The sequence below is a fragment of the Pseudophryne corroboree genome, unplaced genomic scaffold, assembly GCF_028390025.1.
Source record: "Pseudophryne corroboree isolate aPseCor3 unplaced genomic scaffold, aPseCor3.hap2 scaffold_1221, whole genome shotgun sequence".
In the NCBI taxonomy this organism is placed as follows: domain Eukaryota; kingdom Metazoa; phylum Chordata; class Amphibia; order Anura; family Myobatrachidae; genus Pseudophryne; species Pseudophryne corroboree.
Window position 1 is genome coordinate 38,455 of NW_026967847.1, and position 17,188 is coordinate 55,642.

General features: G+C 49.5%; 1 protein-coding gene across 1 annotated transcript in view; it reads left to right on the plus strand.

The window, feature by feature from the left end:
* Positions 1 to 17,188, plus strand: part of LOC134992744 (dedicator of cytokinesis protein 3-like) — a gene marked incomplete at its 3' end in the record, with an annotated part of 85,005 nt that overhangs the window by 27,390 nt on the left and 40,427 nt on the right. The window contains exon 3 of the mRNA XM_063950805.1: positions 1,619 to 1,707. Within this exon, the coding sequence (XP_063806875.1) occupies positions 1,619 to 1,707 (89 nt within the window). The remainder of the gene's footprint in view (positions 1 to 1,618; positions 1,708 to 17,188) is intronic.

A 17,188-nucleotide genomic window follows, 5' to 3' on the forward strand; every position in this document is an offset into this window, starting at 1 on the left:
TAGGCTGCGGGGAAGGTTAGGGTTCGGCTGCTGAGGAAGGGTTAGGGTTTGGCTGCGGGGAGAGGAGGTTAGGGTTAGGCTGTGGCGAGAGGGTTAGGGTTAGGCTGTGGGTGGAGGGTTAGGGTTAGGCTGTGGGGAGGGAGGGTTAGGGTTAGGCTGCAGAGGGAGCGTTATGGTTAGGCTGCGGGGAGGGTTAGGGTTAGGCTGCAGAGGGAGGGTTATGGTTAGGCGGCAGGGTGAGGGTTAGGTTTAGGCTGTGGGGAGGGAGGGTTAGGCGGCAGGGAGAGGGTTAGGGTTATACTGCGGGCGGTTTGGTTAGGTTTTGGCTGTGGGGTGAGAGTTAGGGTTTGGCTGCGGGGGGAGGGTAAAGTTTAGGCAGCGGGGGAAGGGTTAGGGTTTGGCTGCGGGGGGAAGGTTAGGGTTTGGCTGCTGAGGGAGGGTTAGGTTTAGGCTGCGGGGAGGGTTAGGGTTCGGCTGCTGAGGGAGGGTTAGGGTTTGGCTGCAGGGGAGGGTTAGGTTTAGGCTGCGGGGAGGGTTAGGGTTCGGCTGCTGAGGGAGGGTTAGGGTTTGGCTGCGGGGGGAGGGTTAGGTTTAGGCTGCGGGGAGGGTTAGGGTTCGGCTGCTGAGGCAGGTTTAGGGTTAGGCTGCGGGGGAAGAGTTAGGTTTAGGCTGCGGGGAGGGTTAGGGTTCGGCTGCTGAAGGAGGGTTAGGGTTTGGCTGCGGGGGGAGGGTTAGGTTTAGGCTGCGGGGAGGGTTAGGGTTCGGCTGTGATGGGAGGGTAAGGTTTAGGCTGCAAGGGGAGGGTTAGGCTGCGGGGGGAGGCTTAGGCTACGGGATTAGGGTTAGGCTGCGGGGGGAGGGTTAGGCTGCGGGGGGAGGGTTAGGCTGTGGGAGGAGGGTTAGGGTTAGGCTGCGGGGGGAGGGTTAGGCTGTGGGGGGAGGGTTAGGCTGTGGGGTTAGGGTTAGGCTGCGGGGGGAGGGTTAGGGTTAGGCTACGGGGTTAGGGTTAGGCTGCGGGGAGGGAGGGTTAGGCTGTGGGGGGAGGGTAAGGGTAAGGCTGCGGGGGGAGGGTTAGGGTTAGGCTATGGGGTTAGGGTTAGGCTGCGGGGAAAGGGTTAGTGTTAGGCTGCGGGGAGAGGGTTAGGCTGTGGGGGGAGGGTTAGGGTTAGGCTGCGGGGGGGAGGGTTAGGCTATGGGGTTAGGGTTTGGCTGCAGGGAAAGGGTTAGTGTTAGGCGGAGGGTTAGGGTTAGGCTGTGGGGGGAGGGTTAGGGTTAGGCTGTGGGGGGAGGGTTAGGGTTAGGCTGCGGGGGGAGGGTTAGGCTGTGGTGGGAGTGTTAGGGTTAGGCTGTGGGCAGAGATGTTAGGATTAGGCTGCAGGAACCAAGGGTTAGGGGGAGTGATAGGATTAGGTTTACCCCCTCCTGCACCCCTGTCGGCATTACAAACAATCGGGATGCCAGGATCGGTATTATGACCCCCGGCATCCCAATTGCCGGGATGCCGTGCCCAACGCTCTGCTTCTTCCAGTTCATTACTTATAATAATGTGGGTTAGTCTCTGTGTTCTGCTGGTTAATGCATCTCACCTCCTCACGCTGCATCTCTCTACCTGCTGCAGGTGTAATAATGAGAATGAGTGGTACCAGATTCATGAGAACATCATACGCAAGACCAGCACCAAGTACTCCACACCAAGCTCCAACTACGGTAACCTCCAAAGCCTCAATCAGTCCAAACACCCAGACAGGCTGTACCGTCTCACACGCAGATAGGACGTACCGCCTCACACCCAGACAGGCTGTACCGTCTCACACCCAGACAGGCTGTACCGTCTCACACCCAGACAGGCTGTACCGTCTCACACGCAGATAGGACGTACCGCCTCACACCCAGACAGGCTGTACCGTCTCACACCCAGACAGGCTGTACCGTCTCACACCCAGTCAGGACGTATCGCCTCACACCCAGACATGCTGTACCGTCTCACACCCAGACAAGACGTACCGCCTCACACCCAGACAGGCTGTACCGCCTCACACCCAGATAGGACGTACCGCCTCACACTCAGACAGGCTGTACCGTCTCACACCCAGACAGGCTGTACCGTCTCACACCCAGACAGGCTGTACCGTTTCACACCCAGACAGGACGTACCGCCTCACACCCAGACAGGCTGTACCGTCTCACACCCAGACAGGCTGTACCGTCTCACACCCAGACAGGCTGTACCGTCTCACACCCAGACAGGCTGTACCGCCTCACACCCAGACAGGCTGTACCGTCTCACACCCAGACAGGACGTACCGCCTCACACCCAGACAGGCTGTACCGTCTCACACCCAGACAGGCTGTACCGTCTCACACCCAGACAGGACATACCGCCTCACACCCAGACAGGCTGTACCGTCTCACACCCAGACAGGCTGTACCGTCTCACACCCAGACAGGACGTTCCGTCGCACACCCAAATAGGACGTTCCGCCTCACACCCAAACAGGACGTTCCGCCTCACACCCAGACAGGCTGTACCATCTCACACCCAGGCAGGACGTTCCGTCGCACACCCAAATAGGACGTTCCGCCTCACACCCGAACAGGACGTTCGGCCTCACACCCAGACAGGACGTTCCGCCTCACACCCAGACAGGACGTACCGCCTCACACCCAGACAGGACGTACCGCCTCACACCCAGACAGGACGTACCGCCTCACACCCGGACAGGACGTACCGCCTCACACCCGGACAAGCTGTACCGTCTCACACCCAGACAGGCTGTACCGTCTCACACCCAGGCAGGCTGTACCGTCTCACACCCAGGCAGGACGTACCGCCTCACACCCGGACAGGACGTACCGCCTCACACCCGGACAGGCTGTACCGCCTCACACCCAGACAGGACGTACCGCCTCACACCCGGACAGAACATTCCGCTGACAGGACATTCTGTCTCACACCCAGACAGGACGTTCCGTCTCACACCCGGACAGGACGTTCCATTGCACACCCGGACAGAACGTTCCGCTGACAGGACGTTCTGTCTCACACCCGGACAGGACGTTCCGTCGCACACCCGAACAGGACATTCCGTCGCACACCCGGACAGGACGTTCTGTCTCACACCCGGACAGGACGTTCTGTCTCACACCCGGACAGGACGTTCTGTCTCACACCCGGACAGGACGTTCCGTCTCACACCCGGACAGGACGTTCCATTGCACACCCGGACAGAACGTTCCGCTGACAGGACGTTCCGTCTCACACCCGGACAGGACGTTCCTTTGCACACCCGGACAGAACGTTCTGCTGACAGGACGTTCCGTCGCACACCCGGACAGGACGTTCCGTCGCACACCCGGACAGGACGTTCCGTCGCACACCCGGACAGGACGTTCCATTGCAAACCCGGACAGAACGTTCTGCTGACAGGACATTCTGTCTCACACCCGGACATGACGTTCCGTCGCACACCCGGACAGGACGTTCCATTGCACACCCGGACAGAACGTTCCACTGACAGGACGTTCCGTCTCACACCTGGACAGGACGTTCCATTGCACACCCGGACAGAACGTTCTGCTGACAGGACATTCTGTCTCACACCCGGACAGGACGTTCCGTCGCACACCCGGACAGGACATTCCGTCGCACACCCGGACAGGACGTTCCGTCGCACACCCGGACAGGACGTTCCGTCTCACACCCGGACAGGACGTTCCATTGCACACCCGGACAGAATGTTCCGCTGACAGGACGTTTCGTCTCACACCCGGACAGGACGTTCCATTGCACACCCGGACAGAACGTTCTGCTGACAGGACATTCTGTCTCACACCCGGACAGGACGTTCCGTCGCACACCCGGACAGGACGTACCGTCTCACACCCGGACAGGACGTACCGTCTCACACCCGGACAGGACGTACCGTCTCACACCCGGACAGGACGTTCCGTCGCACACCCGGACAGGACGTACCGTCTCACACCCGGACAGGACGTACCGCCTCACACCTAGACAGGACGTACCGCCTCACACCCGGACAGGACATCCCACCTCAGACCCAGACAGGACGTACCGCCTCACACCCGGACAGGACGTACCACCTCAGACCCAGACAGGACGTACCGCCTCACACCCGGACAGAACATTCCGCTGACAGGACGTTCCATCTCACACCCAGACAGGACGTTCCGTCCCACACCCGGACAGAACGTTCCGCTGACAGGACGTTCCGTCTCACACCTGGACAGGACGTTCTGTCTCACACCTGGACAGGACGTTCCGTCACACACCTGGACAGGACGTTCTGTCTCACACCCGGACAGGACGTTCCATTGCACACCCGGACAGAACGTTCCGCTGACAGGACGTTCTGTCTCACACCCGGACAGGATGTTCCGTCGCACACCCGGACAGGACGTACCGTCTCACACCCGGACAGGACGTACCGCCTCACACCCAGACAGGACGTACCGCCTCACACCCAGACAGGACGTACCGCCTCACACCCGGACAGAACATTCCGCTGACAGGACGTTCCATCTCACACCCAGACAGGACGTTCCGTCCCACACCCGGACAGAACGTTCCGCTGACAGGACGTTCCGTCTCACACCTGGACAGGACGTTCCGTCACACACCTGGACAGGACGTTCCGTCACACACCTGGACAGGACGTTCTGTCTCACACCCGGACAGGACGTTCCGTCTCACACCCGGACAGGACGTTCCGTCGCACACCCGGACAGGACGTACCGTCTCACACCCGGACAGGACGTACCGCCTCACACCCAGACAGGACGTACCGTCTCACACCCAGACAGGACGTACCGCCTCACACCCGGACAGGACGTACCGCCTCACACCCGGACAGGACGTACCGTCTCACACCCGGACAGGACGTACCACCTCAGACCCAGACAGGACGTACCGCCTCACACCCGGACAGAACATTCCGCTGACAGGACGTTCCATCTCACACCCAGACAGGACGTTCCGTCCCACACCCGGACAGAACGTTCCGCTGACAGGACGTTCCGTCTCACACCTGGACAGGACGTTCTGTCTCACACCTGGACAGGACGTTCCGTCGCACACCCGGACAGAACGTTCCGCTGACAGGACGTTCTGTCTCACACCCGGACAGGACGTTCCGTCGCACACCCGGACAGGACGTACCGTCTCACACCCGGACAGGACGTACCGCCTCACACCTAGACAGGACGTACCGTCTCACACCCGGACAGGACGTACCACCTCAGACCCAGACAGGACGTACCGCCTCACACCCGGACAGAACATTCCGCTGACAGGACGTTCCATCTCACACCCAGACAGGACGTTCCGTCCCACACCCGGACAGAACGTTCCGCTGACAGGACGTTCCGTCTCACACCTGGACAGGACGTTCCGTCACACACCTGGACAGGACGTTCTGTCTCACACCCGGACAGGACGTTCCGTTGCACACCCGGAAAGGACGTACCGCCTCACACCCTGACAGGACGTACCGCCTCACACCCAGACAGGACGTACCGCCTCACACCCGGACAGAACATTCCGCTGACAGGACGTTCCGTCTCACACCCAGACAGGACGTTCCGTCTCACACCCGGACAGAACGTTCCGCTGACAGGACGTTCCGTCTCACACCTGGACAGGACATTCTGTCTCACACCTGGACAGGACGTTCCGTCGCACACCCGGACAGAACGTTCCGCTGACAGGACGTTCCGTCCCACACCCGGACAGAACGTTCCGCTGACAGGACGTTCTGTCTCACACCTGGACAGGACGTTCTGTCTCACACCTGGACAGGACGTTCCGTCGCACACCCGGACAGAACGTTCCGCTGACAGGACGTTCCGTCTCACACCTGGACAGGACGTTCCGTCACACACCTGGACAGGACGTTCCGTCACACACCTGGACAGGACGTACCGTCTCACACCCGGACAGGACGTACCGCCTCACACCTAGACAGGACGTACCATCTCACACCCGGACAGGACGTACCACCTCAGACCCAGACAGGACGTACCGCCTCACACCCGGACAGAACATTCCGCTGACAGGACGTTCCATCTCACACCCAGACAGGACGTTCCGTCCCACACCCGGACAGAACGTTCCGCTGACAGGACGTTCCGTCTCACACCTGGACAGGACGTTCCGTCACACACCTGGACTGGACGTTCTGTCTCACACCCGGACAGGACGTTCCGTTGCACACCCGGAAAGGACGTACCGCCTCACACCCTGACAGGACGTACCGCCTCACACCCAGACAGGACGTACCGCCTCACACCCGGACAGAACATTCCGCTGACAGGACGTTCCGTCTCACACCCAGACAGGACGTTCCGTCTCACACCCGGACAGAACGTTCCGCTGACAGGACATTCCGTCTCACACCCGGACAGAACATTCCGTCGCACACCCGGACAGGACGTTCCGCTGACAGGACATTCCGTCTCCCACCCGGACAGGACGTTCCGTCTCACACCCGGACAGAACGTTCCGCTGACAGGACGTTCCGTCTCACACCCAGACAGGATGTTCCGTCTCACACCCGGACAGAACGTTCCGCTGACAGGACGTTCCGTCGCACACCCGGACAGGACGTTCCGTCGCACACCCGGACAGGACGTTCCGTCGCACACCCGGACAGGACGTTCCGTCGCACACCCGGACAGGACGTTCCGTCCCACACCCGGACAGAACGTTCCGCTGACAGGACGTTCCGTCTCACATACGGACAGGACGTACTGGCTCAGTAAAGGATGTGTCCTCCAGCTCACCCTGACTGGCCATACATCCCTCCTGTTTCTGTCTTCAGTAACTACAGACAACTCATTCATAAATAGAGACATCCAAAAGATGGTAGAATAAGTACAGCCCACCCCCTACATGGCCCCTTATCCCACTGCCATAGAGCAGGGATGGGGAACCTTCGGCCCTCCAGCTGTTGTTGAACTACACATACCAGCATGCCTTACTACAGTTTTGTTATTTGGCCATGCTAAAACTGTTGCAGGGCATGCTGGGATGTTTAGTTCAACAACAGCTGGAGGGCTGAAGGTTCCCCATCCCTGCCATAGAGAGTGAGGAAGTTGCTGGTGGGAGTCATGTGCCTCCTTGTGTACTCACACCGTAATCACACATCATTCTGAGACACAACAAGAGCGCCATCTAGTGCAACACAGCTGAATCACACACCAACAGGCAAGTGTTATAGTAGTATCAGCTTATATGATGCAGAGTCACGTGATGTACAGGAATTTGTAGGTATGGAAATTACTTATTTCCTATTTTACACTCAATAGAAAGATAAAAAAAACATGTAATACAAATACACTGAGTGTACAGTGCAGACAGCTCCATAGACATGTATTATCTCCTGTGAGATACAGTACAGATACACTGAGTGTACAGTGCAGACAGCTCCATAGACATATATTATCTCCTGTGAGATACAGTACATATACACTGAGTGTACAGTGCAGACAGCTCCATAGACATGTATAATCTCCTGTGAGATACAGTACATATACACTGAGTGTACAGTGCAGACAGCTCCATAGACATGTATTATCTCCTGTGAGATACAGTACAGATACACTGAGTGTACAGTGCAGACAGCTCCATAGACATGTATTATCTCCTGTGAGATACAGTACAGATACACTGAGTGTACAGTGCAGACAGCTCCATAGACATGTATTATCTCCTGTGAGATACAGTACAGATACACTGAGTGTACAGTGCAGACATCTCCATAGACATGTATTATCTCCTGTGAGATACAGTACATATACACTGAGTGTACAGTGCAGACAGCTCCATAGACATGTATTATCACCTGTGAGATACAGTACAGATACACTGAGTGTACAGTGCAGACAGCTCCATAGACATGTATTATCTCCTGTGAGATACAGTACAGATACACTGAGTGTACAGTGCAGACAGCTCCATAGACATGTATAATCTCCTGTGAGATACAGTACATATACACTGAGTGTACAGTGCAGACAGCTCCATAGACATATATTATCTCCTGTGAGATACAGTACAGATACACTGAGTGTACAGTGCAGACAGCTCCATAGACCTGTATTATCTCCTGTGAGATACAGTACAGATACACTGAGTGTACAGTGCAGACAGCTCCATAGACATGTATTATCTCCTGTGAGATACAGTACAGATACACTGAGTGTACAGTGCAGACAGCTCATAGACATGTATAATCTCCTGTGAGATACAGTACAGATACACTGAGTGTACAGTGCAGACAGCTCCATAGACATGTATTATCTCCTGTGAGATACAGTACAGATACACTGAGTGTACAGCGCAGACAGCTCCATAGACATGTATTATCTCCTGTGAGGTACAGTACAAATACACTGAGTGTACAGTGCAGACAGCTCCATAGACATGTATAATCTCCTGTGAGATACAGTACATATACACTGAGTGTACAGTGCAGACAGCTCCATAGACATGTATTATCTCCTGTGAGATACAGTACAGATACACTGAGTGTACAGTGCAGACAGCTCCATAGACATGTATTATCTCCTGTGAGATACAGTACATATACACTGAGTGTACAGCGCAGACAGCTCCATAGACATGTATTATCTCCTGTGAGATACAGTACAGATACACTGAGTGTACAGTGCAGACAGCTCCATAGACATGTATTATCTCCTGTGAGATACAGTACAGATACACCGAGTGTACAGTGCAGACAGCTCCATAGACATGTATAATCTCCTGTGAGATACAGTACAGATACACTGAGTGTACAGTGCAGACAGCTCCATAGACATGTATTATCTCCTGTGAGATACAGTACAGATACACTGAGTGTACAGTGCAGACAGCTCCATAGACATGTATTATCTCCTGTGAGATACAGTACATATACACTGAGTGTACAGTGCAGACAGCTCCATAGACATGTATTATCTCCTGTGAGATACAGTACAGATACACTGAGTGTACAGTGCAGACAGCTCCATAGACATGTATTATCTCCTGTGAGATACAGTACATATACACTGAGTGTACAGTGCAGACAGCTCATAGACATGTATTATCTCCTGTGAGATACAGTACATATACACTGAGTGTACAGTGCAGACAGCTCCATAGACATGTATTATCTCCTGTGAGATACAGTACATATACACTGAGTGTACAGTGCAGACAGCTCCATAGACCTGTATTATCACCTGTGAGATACAGTACAGATACACTGAGTGTACAGTGCAGACAGCTCCATAGACATGTATAATCTCCTGTGAGGTACAGTACAGATACACTGAGTGTACAGTGCAGACAGCTCCATAGACATGTATTATCTCCTGTGAGATACAGTACAGATACACTGAGTGTACAGTGCAGACAGCTCCATAGACATGTATTATCTCCTGTGAGATACAGTACAGATACACTTGAGTGTACAGTGCAGACAGCTCCATAGACATGTATTATCTCCTGTGAGATACAGTACATATACACTGAGTGTACAGTGCAGACAGCTCCATAGACATGTATTATCACCTGTGAGATACAGTACAGATACACTGAGTGTACAGTGCAGACAGCTCCATAGACATGTATTATCTCCTGTGAGATACAGTACAGATACACTGAGTGTACAGTGCAGACAGCTCCATAGACATGTATTATCACCTGTGAGATACAGTACATATACACTGAGTGTACAGTGCAGACAGCTCCATAGACATGTATAATCTCCTGTGAGATACAGTACAGATACACTGAGTGTACAGTGCAGACAGCTCCATAGACATGTATTATCTCCTGTGAGATACAGTACAGATACACTGAGTGTACAGTGCAGACAGCTCCATAGACATATATTATCTCCTGTGAGATACAGTACATATACACTGAGTGTACAGTGCAGACAGCTCCATAGACATGTATTATCTCCTGTGAGATACAGTACAGATACACTGAGTGTACAGTGCAGACAGCTCCATAGACATGTATTATCACCTGTGAGATACAGTACAGATACACTGAGTGTACAGTGCAGACAGCTCCATAGACATGTATTATCTCCTGTGAGATACAGTACATATACACTGAGTGTACAGTGCAGACAGCTCCATAGACATGTATTATCTCCTGTGAGATACAGTACAGATACACTGAGTGTACAGTGCAGACAGCTCCATAGACATGTATTATCACCTGTGAGATACAGTACATATACACTGAGTGTACAGTGCAGACAGCTCCATAGACATGTATTATCTCCTGTGAGATACAGTACAGATACACTGAGTGTACAGTGCAGACAGCTCCATAGACATGTATTATCACCTGTGAGATACAGTACATATAAACTGAGTGTACAGTGCAGACAGCTCCATAGACATGTATTATCTCCTGTGAGATACAGTACAGATACACTGAGTGTACAGTGCAGACAGCTCCATAGACATGTATTATCTCCTGTGAGATACAGTACAGATACACTGAGTGTACAGTGCAGACAGCTCCATAGACATGTATTATCACCTGTGAGATATAGTACATATACACTGAGTGTACAGTGCAGACAGCTCCATAGACATGTATTATCTCCTGTGAGATACAGTACATATACACTGAGTGTACAGTGCAGACAGCTCCATAGACATGTATTATCTCCTGTGAGATACAGTACAGATACACTGAGTGTACAGTGCAGACAGCTCCATAGACATGTATGATCTCCTGTGAGATACAGTACATATACACTGAGTGTACAGTGCAGACAGCTCCATAGACATGTATTATCTCCTGTGAGATACAGTACAGATACACTGAGTGTACAGTGCAGACAGCTCCATAGACATGTGTTATCTCCTGTGAGATACAGTACAGATACACTGAGTGTACAGTGCAGACAGCTCCATAGACATGTATTATCTCCTGTGAGATACAGTACATATACACTGAGTGTACAGTGCAGACAGCTCATAGACATGTATTATCTCCTGTGAGATACAGTACAGATACACTGAGTGTACAGTGCAGACAGCTCCATAGACATGTATTATCTCCTGTGAGATACAGTACAGATACACTGAGTGTACAGTGCAGACAGCTCCATAGACATGTATTATCTCCTGTGAGATACAGTACAGATACACTGAGTGTACAGTGCAGACAGCTCCATAGACATGTATTATCTCCTGTGAGATACAGTACATATACACTGAGTGTACAGTGCAGACAGCTCCATAGACATGTATTATCACCTGTGAGATACAGTACAGATACACTGAGTGTACAGTGCAGACAGCTCCATAGACATGTATTATCTCCTGTGAGATACAGTACAGATACACTGAGTGTACAGTGCAGACAGCTCCATAGACATGTGTTATCTCCTGTGAGATACAGTACAGATACACTGAGTGTACAGTGCAGACAGCTCCATAGACATGTATTATCTCCTGTGAGATACAGTACATATACACTGAGTGTACAGTGCAGACAGCTCATAGACATGTATTATCACCTGTGAGATACAGTACAGATACACTGAGTGTACAGTACAGACAGCTCCATAGACATGTATTATCACCTGTGAGATACAGTACATATTCACTGAGTGTACAGTGCAGACAGCTCCATAGACATGTATTATCTCCTGTGAGATACAGTACAGATACACTGAGTGTACAGTGCAGACAGCTCCATAGACATGTATTATCTCCTGTGAGATACAGTACAGATACACTGAGTGTACAGTGCAGACAGCTCCATAGACATGTATTATCACCTGTGAGATACAGTACAGATACACTGAGTGTACAGTGCAGACAGCTCCATAGACATGTATTATCACCTGTGAGATACAGTACAGATACACTGAGTGTACAGTGCAGACAGCTCATAGACATGTATTATCACCTGTGAGATACAGTACAGATACACTGAGTGTACAGTGCAGACAGCTCCATAGACATGTATTATCTCCTGTGAGATACAGTATAGATACACTGAGTGTACAGTGCAGACAGCTCCATAGACATGTATTATCTCCTGTGAGATACAGTACAGATACACTGAGTGTACAGTGCAGACAGCTCCATAGACATGTATTATCTCCTGTGAGATACAGTACATATACACTGAGTGTACAGTGCAGACAGCTCCATAGACATGTATTATCTCCTGTGAGATATAGTACATATACACTGAGTGTACAGTGCAGACAGCTCCATAGACATGTATTATCTCCTGTGAGATACAGTACAGATACACTGAGTGTACAGTACAGACAGCTCCATAGACATGTATTATCTCCTGTGAGATACAGTACAGATACACTGAGTGTACAGTGCAGACAGCTCCATAGACATGTATTATCTCCTGTGAGATACAGTACATATACACTGAGTGTACAGTGCAGACAGCTCCATAGACATGTATTATCTCCTGTGAGATACAGTACATATACACTGAGTGTACAGTGCAGACAGCTCCATAGACATGTATTATCTCCTGTGAGATACAGTACATATACACTGAGTGTACAGTGCAGACAGCTCCATAGACATGTATTATCTCCTGTGAGATACAGTACAGATACACTGAGTGTACAGTGCAGACAGCTCCATAGACATGTATTATCTCCTGTGAGATACAGTACATATACACTGAGTGTACAGTGCAGACAGCTCCATAGACATGTGTTATCTCCTGTGAGATACAGTACAGATACACTGAGTGTACAGTGCAGACATCTCCATAGACATGTATTATCTCCTGTGAGATACAGTACATATACACTGAGTGTACAGTGCAGACAGCTCCATAGACATATATTATCTCCTGTGAGATACAGTACAGATACACTGAGTGTACAGTGCAGACAGCTCCATAGACATGTATTATCTCCTGTGAGATATAGTACAGATACACTGAGTGTACAGTGCAGACAGCTCCATAGACATGTATTATCTCCTGTGAGATATAGTACAGATACACTGAGTGTACAGTGCAGACAGCTCCATAGACATGTATTATCTCCTGTGAGATATAGTACAGATACACTGAGTGTACAGTGCAGACAGCTCCATAGACATGTATTATCACCTGTGAGATACAGTACAGATACACTGAGTGTACAGTGCAGACAGCTCCATAGACATGTATTATCACCTGTGAGATACAGTACAGATACACTGAGTGTACAGTGCAGACAGCTCCATAGACATGTATTATCTCCTGTGAGATACAGTACAGATACACTGAGTGTACAGTGCAGACAGCTCCATAGACATGTATTATCTCCTGTGAGATATAGTACAGATACACTGAGTGTACAGTGCAGACAGCTCCATGGACATGTATTATCTCCTGTGAGATACAGTACAGATACACTGAGTGTACAGTGCAGACAGCTCCATAGACATGTATTATCTCCTGTGAGATACAGTACAGATACACTGAGTGTACAGTGCAGACAGCTCCATAGACATGTATTATCTCCTGTGAGATACAGTACATATACACTGAGTGTACAGTGCAGACAGCTCCATAGACATGTATTATCTCCTGTGAGATACAGTACATATACACTGAGTGTACAGTACAGACAGCTCCATAGACATGTATTATCTCCTGTGAGATACAGTACATATACACTGAGTGTACAGTGCAGACAGCTCCATAGACATGTATTATCTCCTGTGAGATACAGTACATATACACTGAGTGTACAGTACAGACAGCTCCATAGACATGTATTATCTCCTGTGAGATACAGTACAGATACACTGAGTGTACAGTGCAGACAGCTCCATAGACATGTATTATCTCCTGTGAGATACAGTACATATACACTGAGTGTACAGTGCAGACAGCTCCATAGACATGTATTATCTCCTGTGAGATACAGTACAGATACACTGAGTGTACAGTGCAGACAGCTCATATACATGTATTATCTCCTGTGAGGTACAGTACAGATACACTGAGTGTACAGTGCAGACAGCTCCATAGACATGTATTATCTCCTGTGAGGTACAGTACAGATACACTGAGTGTACAGTGCAGACAGCTCCATAGACATGTATTATCTCCTGTGAGGTACAGTACAGATACACTGAGTGTACAGTGCAGACAGCTCCATAGACATGTATTATCTCCTGTGAGATACAGTACATATACACTGAGTGTACAGTGCAGACAGCTCCATAGACATGTATTATCTCCTGTGAGGTACAGTACATATACACTGAGTGTACAGTGCAGACAGCTCCATAGACATGTGTTATCTCCTGTGAGATACAGTACAGATATACTGAGTGTACAGTGCAGACAGCTCCATAGACATGTATTATCTCCTGTGAGATACAGTACAGATACACTGAGTGTACAGTACAGACAGCTCCATAGACATGTATTATCTCCTGTGAGATACAGTACAGATACACTGAGTGTACAGTGCAGACAGCTCATAGACATGTATTATCTCCTGTGAGGTACAGTACAGATACACTGAGTGTACAGTGCAGACAGCTCCATAGACATGTATTATCTCCTGTGAGATACAGTACAGATACACTGAGTGTACAGTGCAGACAGCTCCATAGACATGTATTATCTCCTGTGAGATACAGTACAGATACACTGAGTGTACAGTGCAGACAGCTCATAGACATGTATTATCTCCTGTGAGGTACAGTACAGATACACTGAGTGTACAGTGCAGACAGCTCCATAGACATGTATTATCTCCTGTGAGATACAGTACAGATACACTGAGTGTACAGTGCAGACAGCTCCATAGACATGTATTATCTCCTGTGAGATACAGTACAGATACACTGAGTGTACAGTACAGACAGCTCCATAGACATGTATTATCTCCTGTGAGATACAGTACAGATACACTGAGTGTACAGTGCAGACAGCTCATAGACATGTATTATCTCCTGTGAGGTACAGTACAGATACACTGAGTGTACAGTGCAGACAGCTCCATAGACATGTATTATCTCCTGTGAGATACAGTACATATACACTGAGTGTACAGTGCAGACAGCTCATAGACATGTATTATCTCCTGTGAGGTACAGTACAGATACACTGAGTGTACAGTGCAGACAGCTCCATAGACATGTATTATCTCCTGTGAGGTACAGTACAGATACACTGAGTGTACAGTGCAGACAGCTCCATAGACATGTATTATCTCCTGTGAGGTACAGTACAGATACACTGAGTGTACAGTGCAGACAGCTCCATAGACATGTATTATCTCCTGTGAGGTACAGTACAGATACACTGAGTGTACAGTGCAGACAGCTCCATAGACATGTATTATCTCCTGTGAGATACAGTACATATACACTGAGTGTACAGTGCAGACAGCTCCATAGACATGTATTATCTCCTGTGAGGTACAGTACATATACACTGAGTGTACAGTGCAGACAGCTCCATAGACATGTGTTATCTCCTGTGAGATACAGTACAGATATACTGAGTGTACAGTGCAGACAGCTCCATAGACATGTATTATCTCCTGTGAGATACAGTACAGATACACTGAGTGTACAGTACAGACAGCTCCATAGACATGTATTATCTCCTGTGAGATACAGTACAGATACACTGAGTGTACAGTGCAGACAGCTCATAGACATGTATTATCTCCTGTGAGGTACAGTACAGATACACTGAGTGTACAGTGCAGACAGCTCCATAGACATGTATTATCTCCTGTGAGATACAGTACATATACACTGAGTGTACAGTGCAGACAGCTCATAGACATGTATTATCTCCTGTGAGGTACAGTACAGATACACTGAGTGTACAGTGCAGACAGCTCCATAGACATGTATTATCTCCTGTGAGATACAGTACAGATACACTGAGTGTACAGTGCAGACAGCTCATAGACATGTATTATCTCCTGTGAGGTACAGTACAGATACACTGAGTGTACAGTGCAGACAGCTCCATAGACATGTATTATCTCCTGTGAGGTACAGTACAGATACACTGAGTGTACAGTGCAGACAGCTCCATAGACATGTATTATCGCCTGTGAGGTACAGTACAGATACACTGAGTGTACAGTGCAGACAGCTCCATAGACATGTATTATCTCCTGTGAGGTACAGTACAGATACACTGAGTGTACAGTGCAGACAGCTCCATAGACATGTATTATCTCCTGTGAGATACAGTACATATACACTGAGTGTACAGTGCAGACAGCTCCATAGACATATATTATCTCCTGTGAGATACAGTACATATACACTGAGTGTACAGTGCAGACAGCTCATAGACATGTATTATCTCCTGTGAGATACAGTACAGATACACTGAGTGTACAGTGCAGATAGCTCCATAGACATGTATTATCTCCTGTGAGATACAGTACAGATACACTGAGTGTACAGTGCAGACAGCTCCATAGACATGTATTATCACCTGTGAGATACAGTACAGATACACTGAGTGTACAGTGCAGACAGCTCATAGACATGTATTATCTCCTGTGAGATACAGTACATATACACTGAGTGTACAGTGCAGACAGCTCCATAGACATGTATTATCTCCTGTGAGATACAGTACAGATACACTGAGTGTACAGTGCAGACAGCTCCATAGACATGTATTATCTCCTGTGAGATACAGTACAGATACACTGAGTGTACAGTGCAGACAGCTCCATAGACATGTATTATCTCCTGTGAGATACAGTACAGATACACTGAGTGTACAGTGCAGACAGCTCATAGACATGTATTATCTCCTGTGAGATACAGTACAGATACACTGAGTGTACAGTGCAGACAGCTCCATAGACATGTATTATCTCCTGTGAGATACAGTACAGATACACTGAGTGTACAGTGCAGACAGCTCATAGACATGTATTATCTCCTGTGAGATACAGTACAGATACACTGAGTGTACAGTGCAGACAGCTCCATAGACATGTATTATCTCCTGTGAGATACAGTACATATACACTGAGTGTACAGTGCAGACAGCTCCATAGACATGTATTATCTCCTGTGAGATACAGTACAGATACACTGAGTGTACAGTGCAGACAGCTCATAGACATGTATTATCACCTGTGAGATACAGTACAGATACACTGAGTGTACAGTGCAG